Here is an 18,519-nt window from a genome sequence, read left to right as displayed (position 1 = left end):
TCATGTGTCATAAGCATGTTCAGTTTTAACTACAGTCCAATGTGTAATTGTCTGAATCAAATAGTACAAGGTTACCACGTACTTCCTCAGAATTCTCGTGATTCTCACCACACTCCCAAACTCTGCAGACCTGGTGTCCTTCACCAAATTACTGGGGTGCTAAAGAATTATTCAGATGACAAGTGAGCCTGCATTTCTTGTGATTTATGGTCAGTTTATTCTTTTGTGGGGTCCTCAACCTGATGGTTTCTTGTAGCACATTATGCTTTCCATTATGATTCCTAGCTAATTATCAGAATAAAACAGTGACATTTTAACTTGGTTTTAAAGGTCTCTGTACCTTTCCTGTTTCCCCAAATGTCATACTCAAACAGAATTTCTTATTTTCATTTATTTCCTTTTTCGGTTATCCCTTTACCAGTTGAATTTTCTTCCTCTGAAATGCCTTTTCCATGTATGTCTTCATGTCCAACATAGAAATCTTGGAAGTAAACAACATTTTAATTTCATACATGGAGATACAGATATAGATGATGAGTACATACTATATGTGTACACTGCACATACAATTGTGGGTAAATTTTTAAGTAAATATTCAATGACATGGAAATATTTTTTCCATTATATGGAGAAGAAAATCAGTTCTAAGCCAGGTATGATCCCTGCACTCTGGAGGCTGAAAAGGAGAATCATCTCCAGTTTGAGGCCAGTCTGGGCTACAAAGCCAGCCTTAAATGCATAGTAAAACCCTGTCTCAAAAAGGACCCTCCCCCCCAAAAAAAGCAATTTGAAAATTATGATAATATTTTTAAAGAGAAAAATATATAGGAAAAAAGCCTGAAGAATTCAACATTCACAGAAGGTTACTAGTTGGTAGAGCTAAAAATGAGGCTCATTTAACTCACTGGCATTTTATATATAGGAAAGTAAACTTGTTTTGCTACAAGGTACTTTATCTTTCCTTAAATACAAATTTTAATTGCCTCTCCTTAAATAAAAGAATTTAACTGTCTGTACTCTTACAAGTTACTCTTATGATTACAGTACTCAGATAGCCAGGTATTTTGAAGAGCGTGTAACCAGTGTGAGAGGCACTAGTGTGGAAGGCCATGCTACTGTTCAGCCTAGTATATTTTTGGTGCCCTTTATCATCAGCCAGCTGAACTCTGCTTTGGGAGCTTGTCCTCAGACTGTCCACTCACGTTCATAGTGATGCCCGCTTTCCTCCTCACATTTGCTCACCCCTGAGAGAGGATAAGATGTAGTATTTCCCAAAGACCTGCATGACATTTTTCAAATATTCCCTTCGATGAAAAAAGAGTATGCAGTTCTTCTGTGCCATAGTTATGAATAGTATGTTCACTTGAAAAGTGAGTATTTCTTCTGGTGACTGTGTTACATAAAAAGAATTACCTCTTCATCCACTGTGTCACGCTGGAGTCCTGATATGTTGCTTTGGGGTTTGTTTCTTTATATAGGCTCCTCTATTAAAAAGTTTTTTTAAAAAAAGAATATATTAGTATTCATTGATAATTTTTAAAAAATAAAAGTTAGGTAATTTTTCTTAAAAAAAAAAAAAAAGTCCCCTAATGTAGCATGACATAGAATTAAACAGTAGAACTGGAGGAATTTATTTGGAGATAACAAAATAAGAGGGGGAATTGTTTGGTTATACAACAGACTGTAAGAGGACTAAGAAGTGGATTGAAGAAAATTATCAAGCATGCATGTTGTTTTTAAGTGATACTTGAGCCTAGGATGTGCAACAGCTGTGTTGTTGACTTTTTTCCCCTCGTGCCAACTTTCTTTATGTGATTGATTTTCTCCCTGACAGCTCACTGTGCTGATAAATGTGTCCATGGTCGCTGCATCGCTCCAAACACCTGTCAGTGTGAGCCTGGCTGGGGTGGGACCAACTGCTCCAGTGGTAAGTATCCACCTGCTGCTGTCTGTCTCGGACTATTCCTGCTGCGTAGACTGCTTGTCTGCCCCTTATCCTGGGCCACAGTTTGCCTCTTCATCCCAAGCAAAGCTTGATCTGGACTCCCCACCCCACCCATTCATAGAGTTCCTTTTCAATCTGTACATGCACGATACATGGAACTGCCATTAATTGAGAATAAAGAAAAATACTTAAAAAGAAGGAGAGTTCATTAATTTGCTACTCATACTCCTGTGGTTATGAATGCATTTTCCAGAGTAGAATCCAGTGTTTAGATTCCTTACTTACAGAAGTTAGCGGTGGTTGTGTTCTAAATTCAGGTTTTAACTTGATTAATCCAAGATATTTTGGTGGTTATGAAATTTGCCACTTGTTGATTTTAACTCAGAAGCAAAATAAGTATTTTTGATGTTAACATATGTTTTTGTCTCTTTATTCTGAGAGGGAAGGTACTCAGGTGCCATTGGGGAGATACATTTGTAATCAATGAAAATTCACAAACATGTTGGTACTTGGTAATGAAATCATAATGTACCATGTAATTTGTCTTCATTATTCTAGAGTTACAATTCTAAAACGATGATAATTTGGAATCATCAGAAACTTTTTGGTTTGGTATAACCAGCCAGTACCTATAATCCCCTATCCATTATCATAAAGATGAAATGATGGAATGTCACTAAGTACAGTGGCTTTCCCAAGTTTCACTGTTAAAATTGAAGTCCCCTTGTTAACTAATTGCCACATCCATAATTTTATTCACTTCTTCTGTCTTTTAGCCTTGAAAAATTAAAGTACAGAGAGAGAGAGAAAATAGAAGTGCAGCAAATGTAATGGGCAAAATGTCACTTTATGATAGTTTTAAAAAATTAGCCGGTTCCCATGACAGCACAAATTTGGCTTCATTTCTACCAAATAATTTTCTGAGACTAGTCTGAAAGTATGTTAAGCTGTCAAGATAAATTGGTTTTAAGAATTTTACTTGGCTACTTTGGAACTGGGAAGATTGCTCTTGACCTTGTTAGGAGAACTTGTGGTCTCTTGGCTCTCCCTGAAGCAGCGTCTTCAGAGGAAGCCCCTGTGCTGTGTGTGCTCAGAACGCCTCCTCTGAAAGGGCCTCTTTCTGGTGCCTTAGCCAGGGTGTGCATGTGTCTTTCTGACCCTGAAAGGCTTCTAGATTCTGGTGGGTAACTGTCTTGCTGGGTTTTGTTTTGCCTCTGTAGGACAGCAGGAGGAGGATGGGCATTTTGTTCACACGCCATTGAGGCAGAATATCTGGGATGTGGGATTTGGCTTCGGTCTATCTTCTGGCCAACTGCTTCCATTAACTTTTCTAACTTAAAAATCAGTCTTGCCCAGACATTTTGAAGAAAAACACCATTGCTGTAAAGTGGTGGGACAAGGAAAAGTAGATATATTCATTTGCAAAATGAAGTTTGTTCCTAATTTTGGGGCCAGAACGCTGAAATTTCAATTTTATTCATGCATTGTTTCCTAAAATCTCCAGCCTGCTTCAAGCAAAAAGTCAGACTAAAGAGTGTATAAAACAAAAAGCCTATATGGGTTTCATTCTTTCTAGAACCGATTTGGCCCTTATAGAAGTAAACTGTTGCTTTATTTTAGAATTTAAAGACTTTTGATCATAGACTCTAGAATTCTTTTAAAAGAATACATATATTATTCTTTTAATACTGGAATATGATAACTAGGCAACTGCTAGGATATTTCTATAACTCAGTTACATAATGGACAAAGCATAGATAAGCATGTATAAATATCTTAATTCTTTAAAGATGTTCAGAGAAAACCATGTCTGATACCTTTTTTTTAAGCACAAAAGAAAGTACTATTCTGTGCTGAACACTGAATTTTGCTTCTTGAGTTTCGTCTATAGCAGTTACCCTAACTGTAGAAAATTCATGAGTTTGTATACATTTAGCCAGTTAATTATGAAAACAATGCATGCCATTACAGTAGTCTAATACTGAGCAGTGTTAAATTTTAACTTCTAAAGAATCTATTTCTATTTCCCCCTACTCTCTGGTTATTGCTGTACCTCATTTTGATGCTATATGTGAGATGTATGAAATGATTGCTTTGATAATTACTCTGGCTTTTGGTATCATTAAAGGCTCAACGAGTAGACAGAAACTATAGAACTTTTCCGGCATAGTTTTTGTTTCAGAACAATTTGAGATTTATACAAAGTTGCAACGTTGAGATCTAGACAAAGTCCCATACATCTACACCTAATTTCCTCTTGGTTAATTTACCACTAGTTTGTCAAAATTAAGAAACTGACATGTGTACATTAATATTAAAAATTCCAGATGTTACTTAAATTTCAAAAGTTTTTACACTAATGCTCTTTTTTTGTTCCAGAGTTTAATTCAGAGTCCCACAGTACATTCGCTTGTCCTGTCTCCCCAGTCTCCTCTATCTGTGGCAATTTCTGTCTTTTCTTGTTTTTCTAGAAGAGAACTGGCAAGTATCCTGTCAGGGCCCCAGGCTATGTGTGTCTGTGTGTATCTGGTTTGTCATAACTGAATGACTACAGAGTTAAGTGCCCTGCTCATCACATCATAACAAGATAATCACATGACATACATAATGTCATCACTTGTCTAAAGTAGCATTTGCCAGGTTTCTTCATGTAAAGTTACTATTTTTTTCTTTCCTTACAATATTCAAAGAAGTGAGTTACCTGTGTCATTTGGAATCATTCTATTAAAAAATTGCTTCTTTTCCCTCATTTACCCAAAAATTTGTGTTTAGCTCATATATATTTATTTGGAATATTATAATACTACATTACGTATTTTTTTGCTCAAATTGCTCTAGCTTTGGCCATTCTGTCCTTTTGCAATGTTCTGTCCATTTGATTTTGAGTACTTCTGTACTTTTTGGTGCTATCAGATACTCATCTTGGATTTTTCTTGCTTTACCCGTTATATGACTATTTTTTCAAAGATACCCTGGGTTCTTTCTTGAAGAAAGATAGTTAGAAATAAAGATCTAGGAGCTACTGACACACATAGTAAGTTGAAAAGATAAAGTTTAATAAAAAGTAGTTACAGTATTAAGTATAACAGGAGATTGGAGTGATGAGGGACTGGCCATTTAGAGGTAGATTGAATTTTACAGATGATATGAATGCAGATGTAGACTAGCCACTAGCTGGACTTACACAGAATTTCAAAAAGGAAGTCCAGGAGGATGTGGTCCAGATCTTGTTGGAGGAAGCACAGCAACAGCTCACTGAGTGTTAGAGGAACTGCTGCTATACTGCTGTGGAAGGACTTGGTGGAAATATGCTGTCTAGAATTTGGCCTTATAGAACTCATGAGAAAGCCATTCATGGAGAAATGTCTCACCAAAGGTATTCTGCTACACACAAAGGGAACCTGTTGGCTGGTGGTTACTGTACCGTAGAGTACTACAGCATGTATTGTGTTAGCAGTGCTGGCCATGCTACAACAGCTTGGTGCTGGAGAAGCTCCTTTGGCTGCAGAAACAGAGCATTAGAAAAGCTCCAGGTGTTATGGGAGCAGGTACCAGAGGAGGCATCATCTTATACCTGCACTGCAGGAGCCATGTGCATTGTGGAGGTCAGCTAAGCCAGTGTACCAGGACCGAGATGGAAAATACTTTCTTCTGCAGTGTCTTTACAGCACTGTCTGCTTAGTGTGCGTGACATTCAATCAACCAGTGAAGACCATTAAAAGGGCCTTATCCATTTTTGTAGAGGCAGTGAAGGGTAAATTTAAATCCAGGAGGCAATAAATTGTTAATTGCTGCAGTCCACCCCTTTGGTTACTCTGGTGCCATATGCATTCTTTCACGCACACCTGAGTTCTTGTACATCAACAAAACAGCTCTGTGCTTCCACCTGTCCATTTCACAGGTGTCCATACAGCTGTCCATTTCACAGGTGAAATCCCAAAATAAACATGCAATTGTGCTAACCACTGCTGATGTTACCTTATTTTTTTTAAAATTTGATCACAGTTCTCCTGGATGTTCTATGTCCTACATACTAAAGTAAACTTCCAACTTATATTTAAAATGAAATAAAAATAGAAAGAAACAGGAAAAGAGGAAATAGCAAACAAAAATAAATACATGCATATAAGAAGCAAATAAAAATATTATTAAAAATGCCTCTTCTCTGCAATTGTGTCTCTCACAAAGCTATCGGTAGAGTTTCTACATTTCCTTTGTTCACTGCTCAGTCTGCATTTCTGTGTACTGAGTCAGAAACTCAGTTACTTACGGTTCTTTACCTGAAGCTCAAACCTTCATTCTCAAAAAGTTTGAGTCCCCACTTTCCCCGCCTGTTTTGGTTATGTTTTCTGTAAACCTTTGCTACTGGGCATGGAAGCCGTAGAGGATACCCTACAGGGTTCCTGGATCCCAAACATAGTTTTTCTTTCCTGTCTGTGTAGAAGTAATCCATGTGCCCCCTTGAGAATCAGAATCATTCACTCCAGCCAAAAGAGCGATCCTTTTAGACATTGAGTCTAAAATGGCCAGATGGCAATAAATTAATAACCATTATACACAGTTACTTTTTTCCTTCTTAAAATATATGGGAGATTAAAAGACTGACAGTTATTTTCAAACACATGGTTTTACGAAGGACCCCCTTTGAGAGCGGAGGTGGTTGTTCACCATGGCTGTGGAAGGACCCCTGCCTGTGACGTGGCATCCCAGATCTCAGTGTGTTTTTGGTATTGAAAAACAGGTGTGTCAGAGAACTGTTCAATGTTTGTTCCCAGGAATGAAATCATGATTTATTTGACTAGACTCAGACATATTGCTTCTTCCTAAATTTGATTAAAATGATTTTTTGAAAAAGCACACACATATTTTACTCTTATTGGCAACTGAATGTGTACCTTGGCCTATGCGAGGAAATGACATTAATCTATTCTATCTGTCTCTCCTCTTTCCCTCTGTACTTCTCCTCTCATCAGTTTAGCTGTCTAAGCACCAAATCTTCAGTTCCTTTCCCCACCTCACTGGATAATAAACAACTTCTAGAGAGCATGGGCCATGTGTTACTGATCTCTTTAACCTCTGTTGTGCCTGGCATAGGGTTGGAGCACAGAAAATGTTTACTCCACTTAATTAGACTGAATGAACCACATGATACTGTAGCATTCTAAGTAGGTCACTCCTGTGTTCACTTTGTGAGCCTGCATGAAGTGGTACCTGGTGAGAGGATGCTGTGGGCGTGGGAATGAGTGAGCAGTGTTTCTGATCTCAAAGCTCACCGCTTGGAGATAGACAGAAAGTGTGAGGGAGAACTGTGCCCACACAAGAGGCAGAACCACGAAAGCTAGATAGGTAAGATAGTAGGAGGATGTCTGAATAGATGAGCGCAAAAGAAGTTACATAGAATTCCTGGGGCTAAAAAGCAGAGGGCTGCAGGGTGGGAAGTAATAAAAAGATCATCACTAGAGACCAAGTTTCCAGAAACTTCTCTGAGAAACCAAGGAGACCGAGCAGAGAAATAAAGAAGTAAATACAAGATCAAGTGTATGGTCAAAAAAAAAAAAGGTTTTTGTTTGTTTGCTTTTGCTTATATTTTAAGATGAAAATGACTCAGAGGCTTAGAAGACGATGAAACAAAAGAGGGCAAAGCGAGAGACTGAGTTAAGGGAGGGAACCGTTTCACGGAGCCTTGTTGCTCCTGAGAAGAGAGCTGGGAGATGGGCTCGCAGGTGCCGATGGAACATTAGCAAGAACTTCCCCAGCAGGATGGGGAGCAGGGAGTGGACGGTGAAGGAGGGAGGAGCAGCCAGAGCACACACAGATCAGATCTCCGTGTCCCGGGGGCTGGTGGGCAGTGGTGAGCAGCATCTGGGGGACTCTGTGGTTGCTAACCTTTCTCCTTGGTGAACTGGAGGGACAGAGGAAATCTGCTGATACTAAGGTGGGAAGAACAGGGTCACGTCAATACGAATAACGATAATAGTTTATCTTTCTCGAACACTTCATATTTTCCCAGCATCCCTGGAAGAATACAGAATCCACCTCATTCATGTTTACAACTATGAGATTTAATTCTCACAAGTATTTAAAGCTATGCTATGAGATAGTTAGAGTTCCTAAGTTGCAGATGAGGAAAGGGAGGTGCAGAAAAATGAACTTGCATGAGTTTATATATCTAGGAAATGCTGCAAGCAAACTCAATCCATTCAGAACCAGTAGCTTGAATCACCATTGGTGCTGTCCTGTCGGGTTGGAGAGGAGGTCTAGGGAAAATAACTGAGCTCAGCAACAATGAGGGAAATAAAAGCAGGAAGCAAGGATGGACGATACAGGACAAATATTAAAACAAATCCTCTGAAAGATGATGAATTTATAATGGCACCAGTGTGGACTTTCCTCATTTGTAATGTTAAGAATGTTGAGCCAGCTTACATTTATGATCTATTTCAAGCAAATGAGTCTGTGTGTGATTTCCCTTAATGAACATATGCATGCAATTCCGGAAACCATTCTTTCTTTGTGTTAGAAACTCTAGACCATTTTTAGAAGTTGTAATAATACATTCATTTTCTTAACCTATGTAAGTCCATTTATAATTGTCTAAGTGGCTATCGAGAAATTTATTTCTTCTGTGGCTATAGGGCACAGAAGGAAGAGTCCTGAATCACTCTGTAGTCTGCAAACCATTTTCTTTTTTTTTTTTTTTTTTTTTTTTTTTGCAAACCATTTTCAAGCTCTTGTCCTCCAAGCTGTTTGCTTTTGACATTAGAATCAAATAGAGACAGAACTAGAAGTTAATTTTATTTTAGAAAATCTGAGCTGAGGTCTCATTTAGTCACTGGTAGCATTTCTGGTCCTTGTAAGTACTAAATGTTTGCTGCAAGGCATCTTCCACATTTTCTGATATCGCACAGCATAAGGAGCACTGGTGACCTTTGTATGAAGCAAGCTTACTGTGCACCACGGGGATAAGTAATAAGAATTTGCCCATAGGGTATTCAGACGGAGGGATCCATCTGAAAAGCATTACAAGCCTGAAATTTTAAGGGAAAAAAAACCTGCACATTCTCTAGCAAGGTCTGCTAGATAAATCTATTGCCTACACACAATAGTGAAATCGATGCTGTCTGAGAGAAGGCCCTGGTAGCCCAGCCTGCACAGCCAGCCATCCACATGTCCATTGTTAGACTGACTCTAGAAATCAGCCTGATGGAGCAGCAACAGCAAAAGGAGATTATTTGCGTTCACCGGTGTGGTGGGAGGGGCAGACTGATGATAGGTGGGAAGGCTGAACTCAGAATGGTTCATCAGAACTGCCTCAAAGGCCATTTCGCTGATGGGCTGTCCATATGGTTTGATGAGCGTCATGGAAGGAGTCTGAGATGGGAACTATGCTTGACCTCTCCCCGGAGGGACAGAGAACACCCATCCCCATCCTCAAGCCCCTCCCTGGAAGAAACTGCCTTCCTCCTAGCTGCTCCCCTCTCCTGTGATGTCTCTGCACCTTGCTTCTGTCATGTTTAAAATAAAAAATTCAGAGTATTACTTCATATGCTTGTGAGGGTGCAAGGATAGCATGATAATGGCAATTAGGTGATGTTTGCAGTTGTTGCATGAAGATGCTAACTTCTGCCACACTCTTTTACACATACCCTAGACTTTTGCCAGGCAATAGATAGGGCAGCTCTGGGTGGGCATTTCTGTCCCCCACCATCCTGCTTTAGCAGGAGGCTTTCCTTTGTAATTTCTTACCAGGAGGTTCTCCAAAGAGAAACCCTGTTGAGGTAGTGTGTTTTAAAATTTTGTTTTGTTGCCTATTTCCAACTTCTCGTCATGGATATCTGTACCACATGAACTTATGTCTGATCTATCCTGCTCTTGGCACCATGAGAATGCTATAGACATTTGCATTACTCATGCTAGTGAGTCCAAAGGCAGTGGCTAGAAAGAGAAGATCAGACTGTCATGCTGTTCATTTCTACTCCACATCATCTATTGATTTTTTTTAACTCTGTGCAATATTCATTTATTAAGAAGCTTTATTGGTTTAACTCTCACATAACCAGATCAAATCTGTCTTCACTGTCTCTGCCGTTGCTGTTGCCACTGTAATCAAGGCTACCTTTCTCTCTTCACTGAGGATTATCATAGTCTCCTTGTTGGTTTTCCTGCTTCTTTTTTGGGTCCCCCAAGAATCACTTCTCTGTATGGAGACCACAGTGATTTTATAAAAATATGCCTCAGAGCACAGTGCTTCCATGACCAGGACTCCTCGGCACGGTTGGAGGAAACTCCCACCATCTGCCTGTAAGATCTGTTCCTCTCTGTCTCCCTGACTCCTTTGCATTTATAGTCTCGCAGAGGATGACACCACTTAGCCTTCCTTTGTGTTAGGCAGAGGCTTCATTCCTCATTTGCAGTTGATATTTCCCCTGCCTAGAATACTCTCTTCATTGGAGGCTTACGTGATGACTTCGTTAGGTCAGTTAGAGCTCAGCCCTAATCACTGAAAATACTTGACTCATTTGCTTGTTTTGTTTTGGCATTTTTGGTCTGTCTTTCCCTCCAGAATATAAGCCCCCTTAAAAACACAGATCTGACCTGTTTTATTCAGTGCTGCCTTTTACTCACTACTGCACTGTCTTGCATGGTAATGGGCATGCAGTAGCATTCAGTGATTATTTGTAGATGGAATGGAGGTATAAAGGCGCCAGGAGCAGTAACGGATATAAAATTATATACAAGAGGTGAGTAGCACTGTGTTTTCAATCAGGGTGCTTTCAGCTTAGAAGAGGAGCTGAAGGTTGTACCTCAACAGGTGGGGCATGTGTATAAGCAAGGGAGAGGGGTTTAAGACCTTCTAGAGAAAAGGCAGGAGGAGAGGAAGTCTTTTCCTTAGGTAGAGCAGACTTCTGTGACTCAAGACCTAACCTTTGGTATTGCTGTGTATGTACAGTGATCCTTGGGGACTTACCAGAAAGTTCCTTGCCTATAAACTAGCAGCTGCAACAAAATTATAGAAGCCAGCAAGTTATATCAGATGTGTTTTTCATGGGCTTTGAGGAAAATGTGGTTCTGGGAGCTCCTCTCTCTCAGGAGAGAGAAAATTGTGATCTAAACATCAAGGATGTTACTCATATGCGAGGTCGGACTTTGAAATGGTGGCTCCGTGACTGAGAAGAGTTTGAAAGTTAACCTTTATGTGGATAGAAAATGCTTCATAATTCTGCCATCTAAACTGTTGCATATTCCTTCTCAGGGTGAAGATTCTGCATAATAATATAGAACTTAGCTGTTAATTTGTACCCAAATGGCAGAAAGCAATTAGGCACAAAATTCAGGCTCCCAATTATTTCAAATCACATAGCCATGAGAAGAATTTTGTAAACCATTTTAGACTTCCTTTTTATCAAATGAATAGCACAGAATAACTTGACCTAGTTTTTAAAAATATTCACATAGCAAATATTAGATTATAAATTTTCATATTTTTTCCTCTAAATATGAAGAAGCATTTCTCTGATTGCTTCCTGGCTGCATTGCTTAGAGAGCAAGGGTGCTGTTGGTGCTGTTCACCTTCTCCTGTTGTCCAGGTCATTGATTCTGATACAGCCACAGGTGTCTTTTCTAATGGATGATGTTGTCAGTTCGCTGAAATTAGTGTTAGAGATTATTTATAGCCCAGTGTCTTTCATGCCTATCACTGATATTTTCTTGTTTGTGATTGTATCCAAGATTTTTTAAATACTTAAAATTTTCTTACAGTAAATGTTTTTAAAAGAGTTTTAATTTTTTCTTCTTCTTTAAAAACATCTTTTAATTTGTAAAAACATCTTTTAATTTGAAATCTAGTTGATTTCAAAGAGTGTGAACATTTGTGTCTGTAGCCTAGAGCAAATTAAACACATTCAAGATGTATAAAACCAGCAAAGAATGGAAAGTATTAAAACTATAATACTTACCTTACTTATAAAGGACTATTCCAGCAGGTTAAAGAGATCATAAGAATTTAATTCCTGGATCATAAACAAATGGTGTCATCTTAAAATTCTGTGAAAAATGAATAATTTCACTATTCACTCCTGTTGGACAAAGCCAGAGGAAGTAACTTTCAAGAATTTAAATTTTATTGGAATTGATTTGACCTTCAAGTTAACACATTTATATATGTGAGAAATTTTGTTCCTTAAAAAATAAGAACCTTGTTTAGTGTTATGTAATCAGATTTATCTATTATATGATATGAGTTACTTTCTAGACTATAAAGACCATATCAAAGTTTAAAATTTCTTTGACAGAGGATACCATCAGCAAAATTGAGAGAAGGGACTGTAAGTAGCTTCTAGCAATGAATAAATATTTTGTAAAAGATTTTTGTGCAAAATAAATAGACAAATGACTAATATTTTGAGTACATATCCTGCAAATCAGTAAGAATAAAGAACCCTTAAATTTAGAATATGCAAATGATTCAGTGAATTCAGTGGCAGGGAAACCTGACTAGCTAATAAACATATATGAACTTGTTTTTCTTATAATAACCATGACAAAGGAACATAGACCAGGTCTTACCATCTAAATGGCAACGCTAAGAAGTCTGACAATATCAAGTGTTGGCACGGATATGAAAGGAATTTTCCACACGCTACTCTCATGGAGTAAATTGGCAGAATAACTTTCGACATTAGTTTGGCTGTCTCTACAGTAAAGTTTTAGTGTGTGTGGATGATATGAATTAGCAAGTTCTGCCTCTTTGTAATTTATGTATATACCGTGAGGAAGCCTTTCATCCATGTACAAGGGGATATAAGCTTTACCTCTTTATAATGTTGAAAATTCAGTAACAATTTAAAATGGCTATGTGTAGTGGAGATGCTCAGTTTGTTGGGTGGCTGTTAATATAGCAGAGTGTTATATAATAGCTTACATACCTGCAGTGTGGCATTCTCCCTCTATTAGCAAAGCTATCAATATTAGTAGACCTCAGTGTCAAAACTGAGTTTGAAAAAAGCAATGATAACACACTGCTCTTTATATTTTGTATAACACTAATGAATATTAGAGTGATCGTATTATATATTATTTCTGAACACTACACGCAGAGACCAGAAGGAAGCCTGTTAAATCCGTAACAGTGAGTACCTCTAGAGAAGGATAAGGGAACAACAGGGGGCTGGGCACAGTGCAGACACGGAGGACTTTAACTTTCTGTGCAGTGTCTTATCTAGCACTGGACGATGAGACTGTGATGCAGTGATGGTGTTTACAACAGTTAATTCTTGATTGTGGGTTGTGAAATAACAGTTCGTGCTTTGAAAATTCACTTAACAAACACTTTTAAGAACTGTCAAGATTCTAAGCCATGGATTAAAACAAATCTGTACAGCACTGGGTGGCTGTCTGTGCTGGCCTTAGTGTTGTCAACTCTCGGAGGGCTTTTTGACATGGGAAGGACATAGAGTTTAGTGCTTTCAAGGGATATGGAAAATCTGCTTTTATTGTTCTTCTTCATGGATGGAAAAGCTCTTACAAAGCTGTTTTATTTTGAAAGCTCTTGATGTTTTGAATAAGGGTCTTTTATTCTGTGTTAACAAAGGATAAGACATGCCACAGCCTTGTCAGCCTGGGGCGCAATCACAGGAGATAAAAGACCCCGAAGAAACGGAGGCTGGAGAAGATGGGGAAGAATCCTGTTTTTCTATCCTTGGAGATAGTAGAAAACTATTTTGGGTCCTTAGAAAAACACCCACTGTGAAGAAATATTTTCTTGAAAGTGACTTATTTGCAATTTGCCTGTATGTTAGAAGATGACAGGTCGAATTTTGTTTTCTGTTAATATCTTTTTCAAGAGAGCCAAAGTTCATGTAAAAACAGATTTCCAAGTCAGTGTGCTGGCTTCGATATGTTCCTGAAAGCTACTTGACATTTATTGTATATGTTAAGGGCACTTATAGCCTTGGTGACTTCCCATAGCCCGCTGGTGGGATTGCTTATGTGCTGACATCCTTTTCCTTATGTTAAGCTGATTTCTAAGATTCACTGTGTCTGGTAAAAAGTATCATCACCAACTTGCTGACTCTCACATAATTTTACAGTTACAAGTTACATCCCAGAATATTGTTTCTTTGTTTGTTTTTAAAAATCCTGACCTATTGAGTCTATCTAGAGAAGATTTAGTGTAACACAAGTACACAGAACTGGACACCTCTTGCTCTATAAGCTGAGCCAGTTGACTTAAATAAATATCTAGTAGCTCAAAAATTTATTTTAAGATTGTTTCTGTGGTCCTAGTTGGTGAACCATGGGCATAGGTAAACAGGCAAAATCTAGTCGGCAGGGTCATTTGGTGCCTACTAACTTGGCAAGATTCTCTAGGTTGTGTTTATTGCAATCTATTTTTTTAAGCTAAGTAGAGACTAGTAAGAAATTTATGTGTTTATTTTTTTCTCCTTTTACATTTTTGGGCCTAATATATAAGTGTATACCACTGGAAATGCACTCACCAGCAAGTGGGGCATTTCTAAGTCCAGTTTTTAATTACCAGTTAAGAGTAAGTAGGTTTTCATTTTTGGCCTGAGTTTTTCCAGGTGACTTTATCACAGTGGATGAAAGGTCTAGGACTTGGTTTTTGAGATTTACAGGGTAATTTTATTTTTGATACATTGTGAGAACCAAGATGTCCTTTTTGGCATTAATGATTCATGCAATACAAGCAGCACAAACCAATGCTGGGTGTGTTGCTCCCGTCTCACTGCCACTGGAGACAGGTGTTAGGGCATTGTTTCCCTGGGATGGGGCATTCCAGTATGCACAATAAAGAATAAAATTTCTGCTATTGACCCTATTCTGTGTCTCATAACAGCAGGTACTCTGTGTCACTAGCATTTTACCATTTTCATCTTACAAAAAGAAAATCAGGTGAAAGAAAAGCCGGAACTCAGTAGGTTCTACCCCTGAGAGGATGCATGGCCAGCTAAGGGCCAGGTCTGTCTACACAGAGTAAACATACCTTACTTTGAGCCAGACAGTGATTGAGGAATTATGTAACAAGGTGAACTTAATGATAAGCATCATCTAAGCACAAAATATTTTATTCTTTCTTTCCAGAATTCCACCTGAAAAGGTTCTTGGCTGGGGCAGTACATTAATCTCCCTCCTTTCTTGCAAGCACCTCTCCTCTTGGCATTTGTTTATCTCTGACTGTGCTCCTTTGATGGTCCATTCTCTACACCAAGTCAGGAGGTCTGCTGAACCATCTCTGTTCAGAGACTTTTCCTAGCACTTGCTTTTGTTAGCATGTGTGATTGCAGAGCTGTTGGGATATCTCTTATCAAAACTATTGTGAAGAGCCAGCTGCTAACACTTCAGAGCCTGAGAAATATTATTTCTCAGATGAACAGTTGTGAGACTTTTGTTCTAGAATCTTCCATTTCAAAAAGCAGCAGATACTGTTAATCTGAACTGATTCTGGTGTTGTGATTGATACTACTACTTGCTAGGGAAGCTCAGCGTGGCGTGGGGGAAGAGGACAGCATTGGAAACCACAATACTCACAGATTTCAGTGATGCTTTGCTTTTGCCACTTGAATGCCTAGCGATTTTGACGTACTGAGTCTATTGGACACCTGGAAATGTTGGCACAATTGAACCTATCTCATTAAATTACTGCAAGCTTCAATATAAATAGTTTCATAATGTCCCTAATATGTTGCCTGGTGCGTGTTAGAAACTCAATCTTTATCATATACACACTATCACTTATCACCATCTCCACTTCCTTTTCATGAAAACTGAGATGAGGTTTTGAAATAGGTTAGAAGAAGACGGTGTACCTAAAATTTTATAATGGTTTTTGGATTACTCTGCTTTGGAAGGTTTTAGCTTTCCACTTTCACAATCACTTTCATTTTCTAAACATCTCTCAAGCAGAGCCATGTGGACTATTTACTGTATCACACAGTATCAGCTTTTTATGCAGGCCTGATTGCAGGCCTGTGTATGCCTGGCGCCAGTGACATTAATACTTTTCACCGTGATCTATCTCGATTTTCCCATTCACATCAAGTCACTATCAGCTTATAGAAGCTCTTCAATTTTTTTCCTTAGAGGAATGTTCTATATTCCTACTGTGGAGGCAATTTTCTTTTTTTTTTTTTTTTTTAAATTTTTTTTTATTTTAAAGAGATTAAGGTAAAAGGGGACATAACAAAGCAGATCAGAACAGAACAATTTAAGCAACACAGTATTTCATCACAAGACAACACAATATATCAGTAGCTACCATCATGTCTCTTTCCTTGCAATAGTTGAGTATACCTTCATACACAATAGTATCAAACATAACAAAATAGTATAAAATCATTAAAGAGAATTAAAGTATTACAGGGCATTCAGAACCAAATCACAGAATATGAAAAATGGTTACTATATTATCTCATTGTCCATAAAAGATTGGTTTATCCTATTACACATAATAAAATCCAGTAAGATACAACATGACAGAACCAATGGAAACAAAAGAACAAAAGCATGGTAGGACTTCAAAACAAGATGATATTAAGTCAGCACTGGCTATTATAATGTCTTGTTTGCTTCAAAATAGCTGTTCATACAATCACAGATAATAAAATCAAGTAACCCAGGATAAAGCCATTCCAACTAGTGAATGGGAACTTCAAAGCAATGTAATGGGAAATCATGATTACCATAAACTCTTATGTACTCTTACCGTTTCTTACACTAGGGAAACTATTCGATATTCATACATGTGAATTTGATTTATTTCACTTATGAGTATGGTCTCAAATTGTGTCCATTTATTTATAATGTGATCATTCTTATAGCTGAGTAGTACTCCATTGTATAAAAATACCACAACTTTTTTATCCATTCCTCAGTTGATGGACACTTAGGTTGTTTCCCAGGTCTGGCTATTATAAATTGTGCTGCTATAAACATGAGTGCACATATATCACTGTGGTATGATGTTTTCAATTCTTCTGGGAATATGCCTAGAGGCAGAATAGCTGTATCAAATGGGACTTCTAATCCCAGCTTTTTGAGAAATCTTATGGAGGCAATTTTCTGTTCTCAGTATTCCTAAATAGTCTTTGATGAACTCCAAAACCTTGCTCAGTGAATTATTATTTTCTTCTCTGTCTTGATGGGTTGTGTTAGATGATATATAATTGTGGGATATTCTATTTACACAAAACATATGCTGTTGGTGTCTCAGTTGCAGAATGCTTCATGAAAAGGGCTTGCTTTTTTGTGTGCAAAATATTTTAGACTTGAATACCAATGCTGCCACTTATTAATTGAATGTTTTTGGACATTTTACCTGAAAGTCCTACTCTTTAATATCCACTGTGCACAAAATATAATAAGAATACTTACCAAATTGTCATAAAGACTGGAAAGAGATGTATAAAGCACAAACCAGTCATAATATATGTGTAGTGCATATAAAAGATTTTTAACACATTGACACATTTCTTGCTTTTCTTTTACTCCCCAAGGGATATTGTGTATAGTAGAGGTTTTAGAAGATCAGGGTCAAACAAATGAATTAAAGAAAAATCCTGCATTATCTCCTGCAGATAGTCAATGTTACCACTGTACTGTGGTGCCTCCATGTCCCTTAGTCTCTGTCTTTCTGAGTCTTTTCTCTTCTCCTTTGGCCTCCAGACAGCAGGTCAATCCATATGCAATTGCTGATATTTGACCATAGTTTATTTCCATTAATGACAGTTTCACCAGTCTCCTATTATTGGAAAATTAAGTTGTTTCCAATTGTTTGTCATTGTAAACAATAGGAGATAAATAGCTGTATTAGCTTTAGAGGACTGAAATATAGTGGTTTAGAACACAGATTCTGGCTGGGTATGGTAGCACACACTTGTAATCCCAGCACTTGGGAGGCTGATGAAAATTTTACATTTAATTTTGTTATTTTTAGTTTTGTTTTAAATTTATTATTAGTAGTATTATTATTTGTACCAAGAATTGAACTCATGATCTCACACTTGTCAGGCAGGCATGGTGCCACTGAGTTATATCCCTAGCCTATGGCTCATTTTAATGTACTGTTTATATAATATGTATAATATTTTTATAGGTATGATATTACAAACATTTTTCCAATTTATTATCCTTTTATAATGTGACTTCTAATTGTGCATTCTTTTACATTGTATGACTATTGTTTTTTAAATCAGTCTCCTATGACTGGAAAATTAAGTTGTTTCCAATTGTTTATTATTGTAAACAATGGGAGATAAATAGCTGTATTAGCTTTAGAGAACTGAAATATAGTGGTTTAGAACATAGACTGTGGCTGGGTATGGTGGCACACACTTGTAAGCCCAGCACTTGGGAGGCTGAAGAAGGAGGATCACTATAATTTCAAGGTCAGTCTGGGTTACTTATTGAGTTCAAGGTCAGACTGGACTACACAGAGAGATCCTGTCTCAAAAGAAAACACACACACACATACACACACACACTCTAGAGACAGATGGTGTATGCATAACCCTTAATACCTATGTGACTTTGATCATATCAACTAAGTCTCCATTTCT

The 18,519-nt window shown here is 37.8% G+C and overlaps 1 protein-coding gene across 7 annotated transcripts in view; it reads left to right on the top strand.

Moving 5' to 3' along the window:
* The window catches only part of Megf10 (multiple EGF like domains 10), a 169,308-nt gene that overhangs the window by 84,941 nt on the left and 65,848 nt on the right, over window positions 1-18,519 (top strand). For all 7 annotated transcript variants that reach the window (XM_063232420.1, XM_063232421.1, XM_063232419.1 and 4 more), the window contains one exon: window positions 1,835-1,927. In XM_063232420.1, the coding sequence (XP_063088490.1) occupies window positions 1,835-1,927 (93 nt within the window). The remainder of the gene's footprint in view (window positions 1-1,834; window positions 1,928-18,519) is intronic.

The sequence above is a fragment of the Cavia porcellus genome, unplaced genomic scaffold (genome assembly GCF_034190915.1).
Source record: "Cavia porcellus strain 051 isolate PalLab524CR breed Dunkin Hartley unplaced genomic scaffold, mCavPor4.1 scaffold_21, whole genome shotgun sequence".
Classification (NCBI taxonomy): Eukaryota; Metazoa; Chordata; class Mammalia; order Rodentia; family Caviidae; genus Cavia; species Cavia porcellus.
Note: the sequence above shows the minus strand (reverse complement) of the source record. Positions and strands in the feature narration are given on the sequence as shown.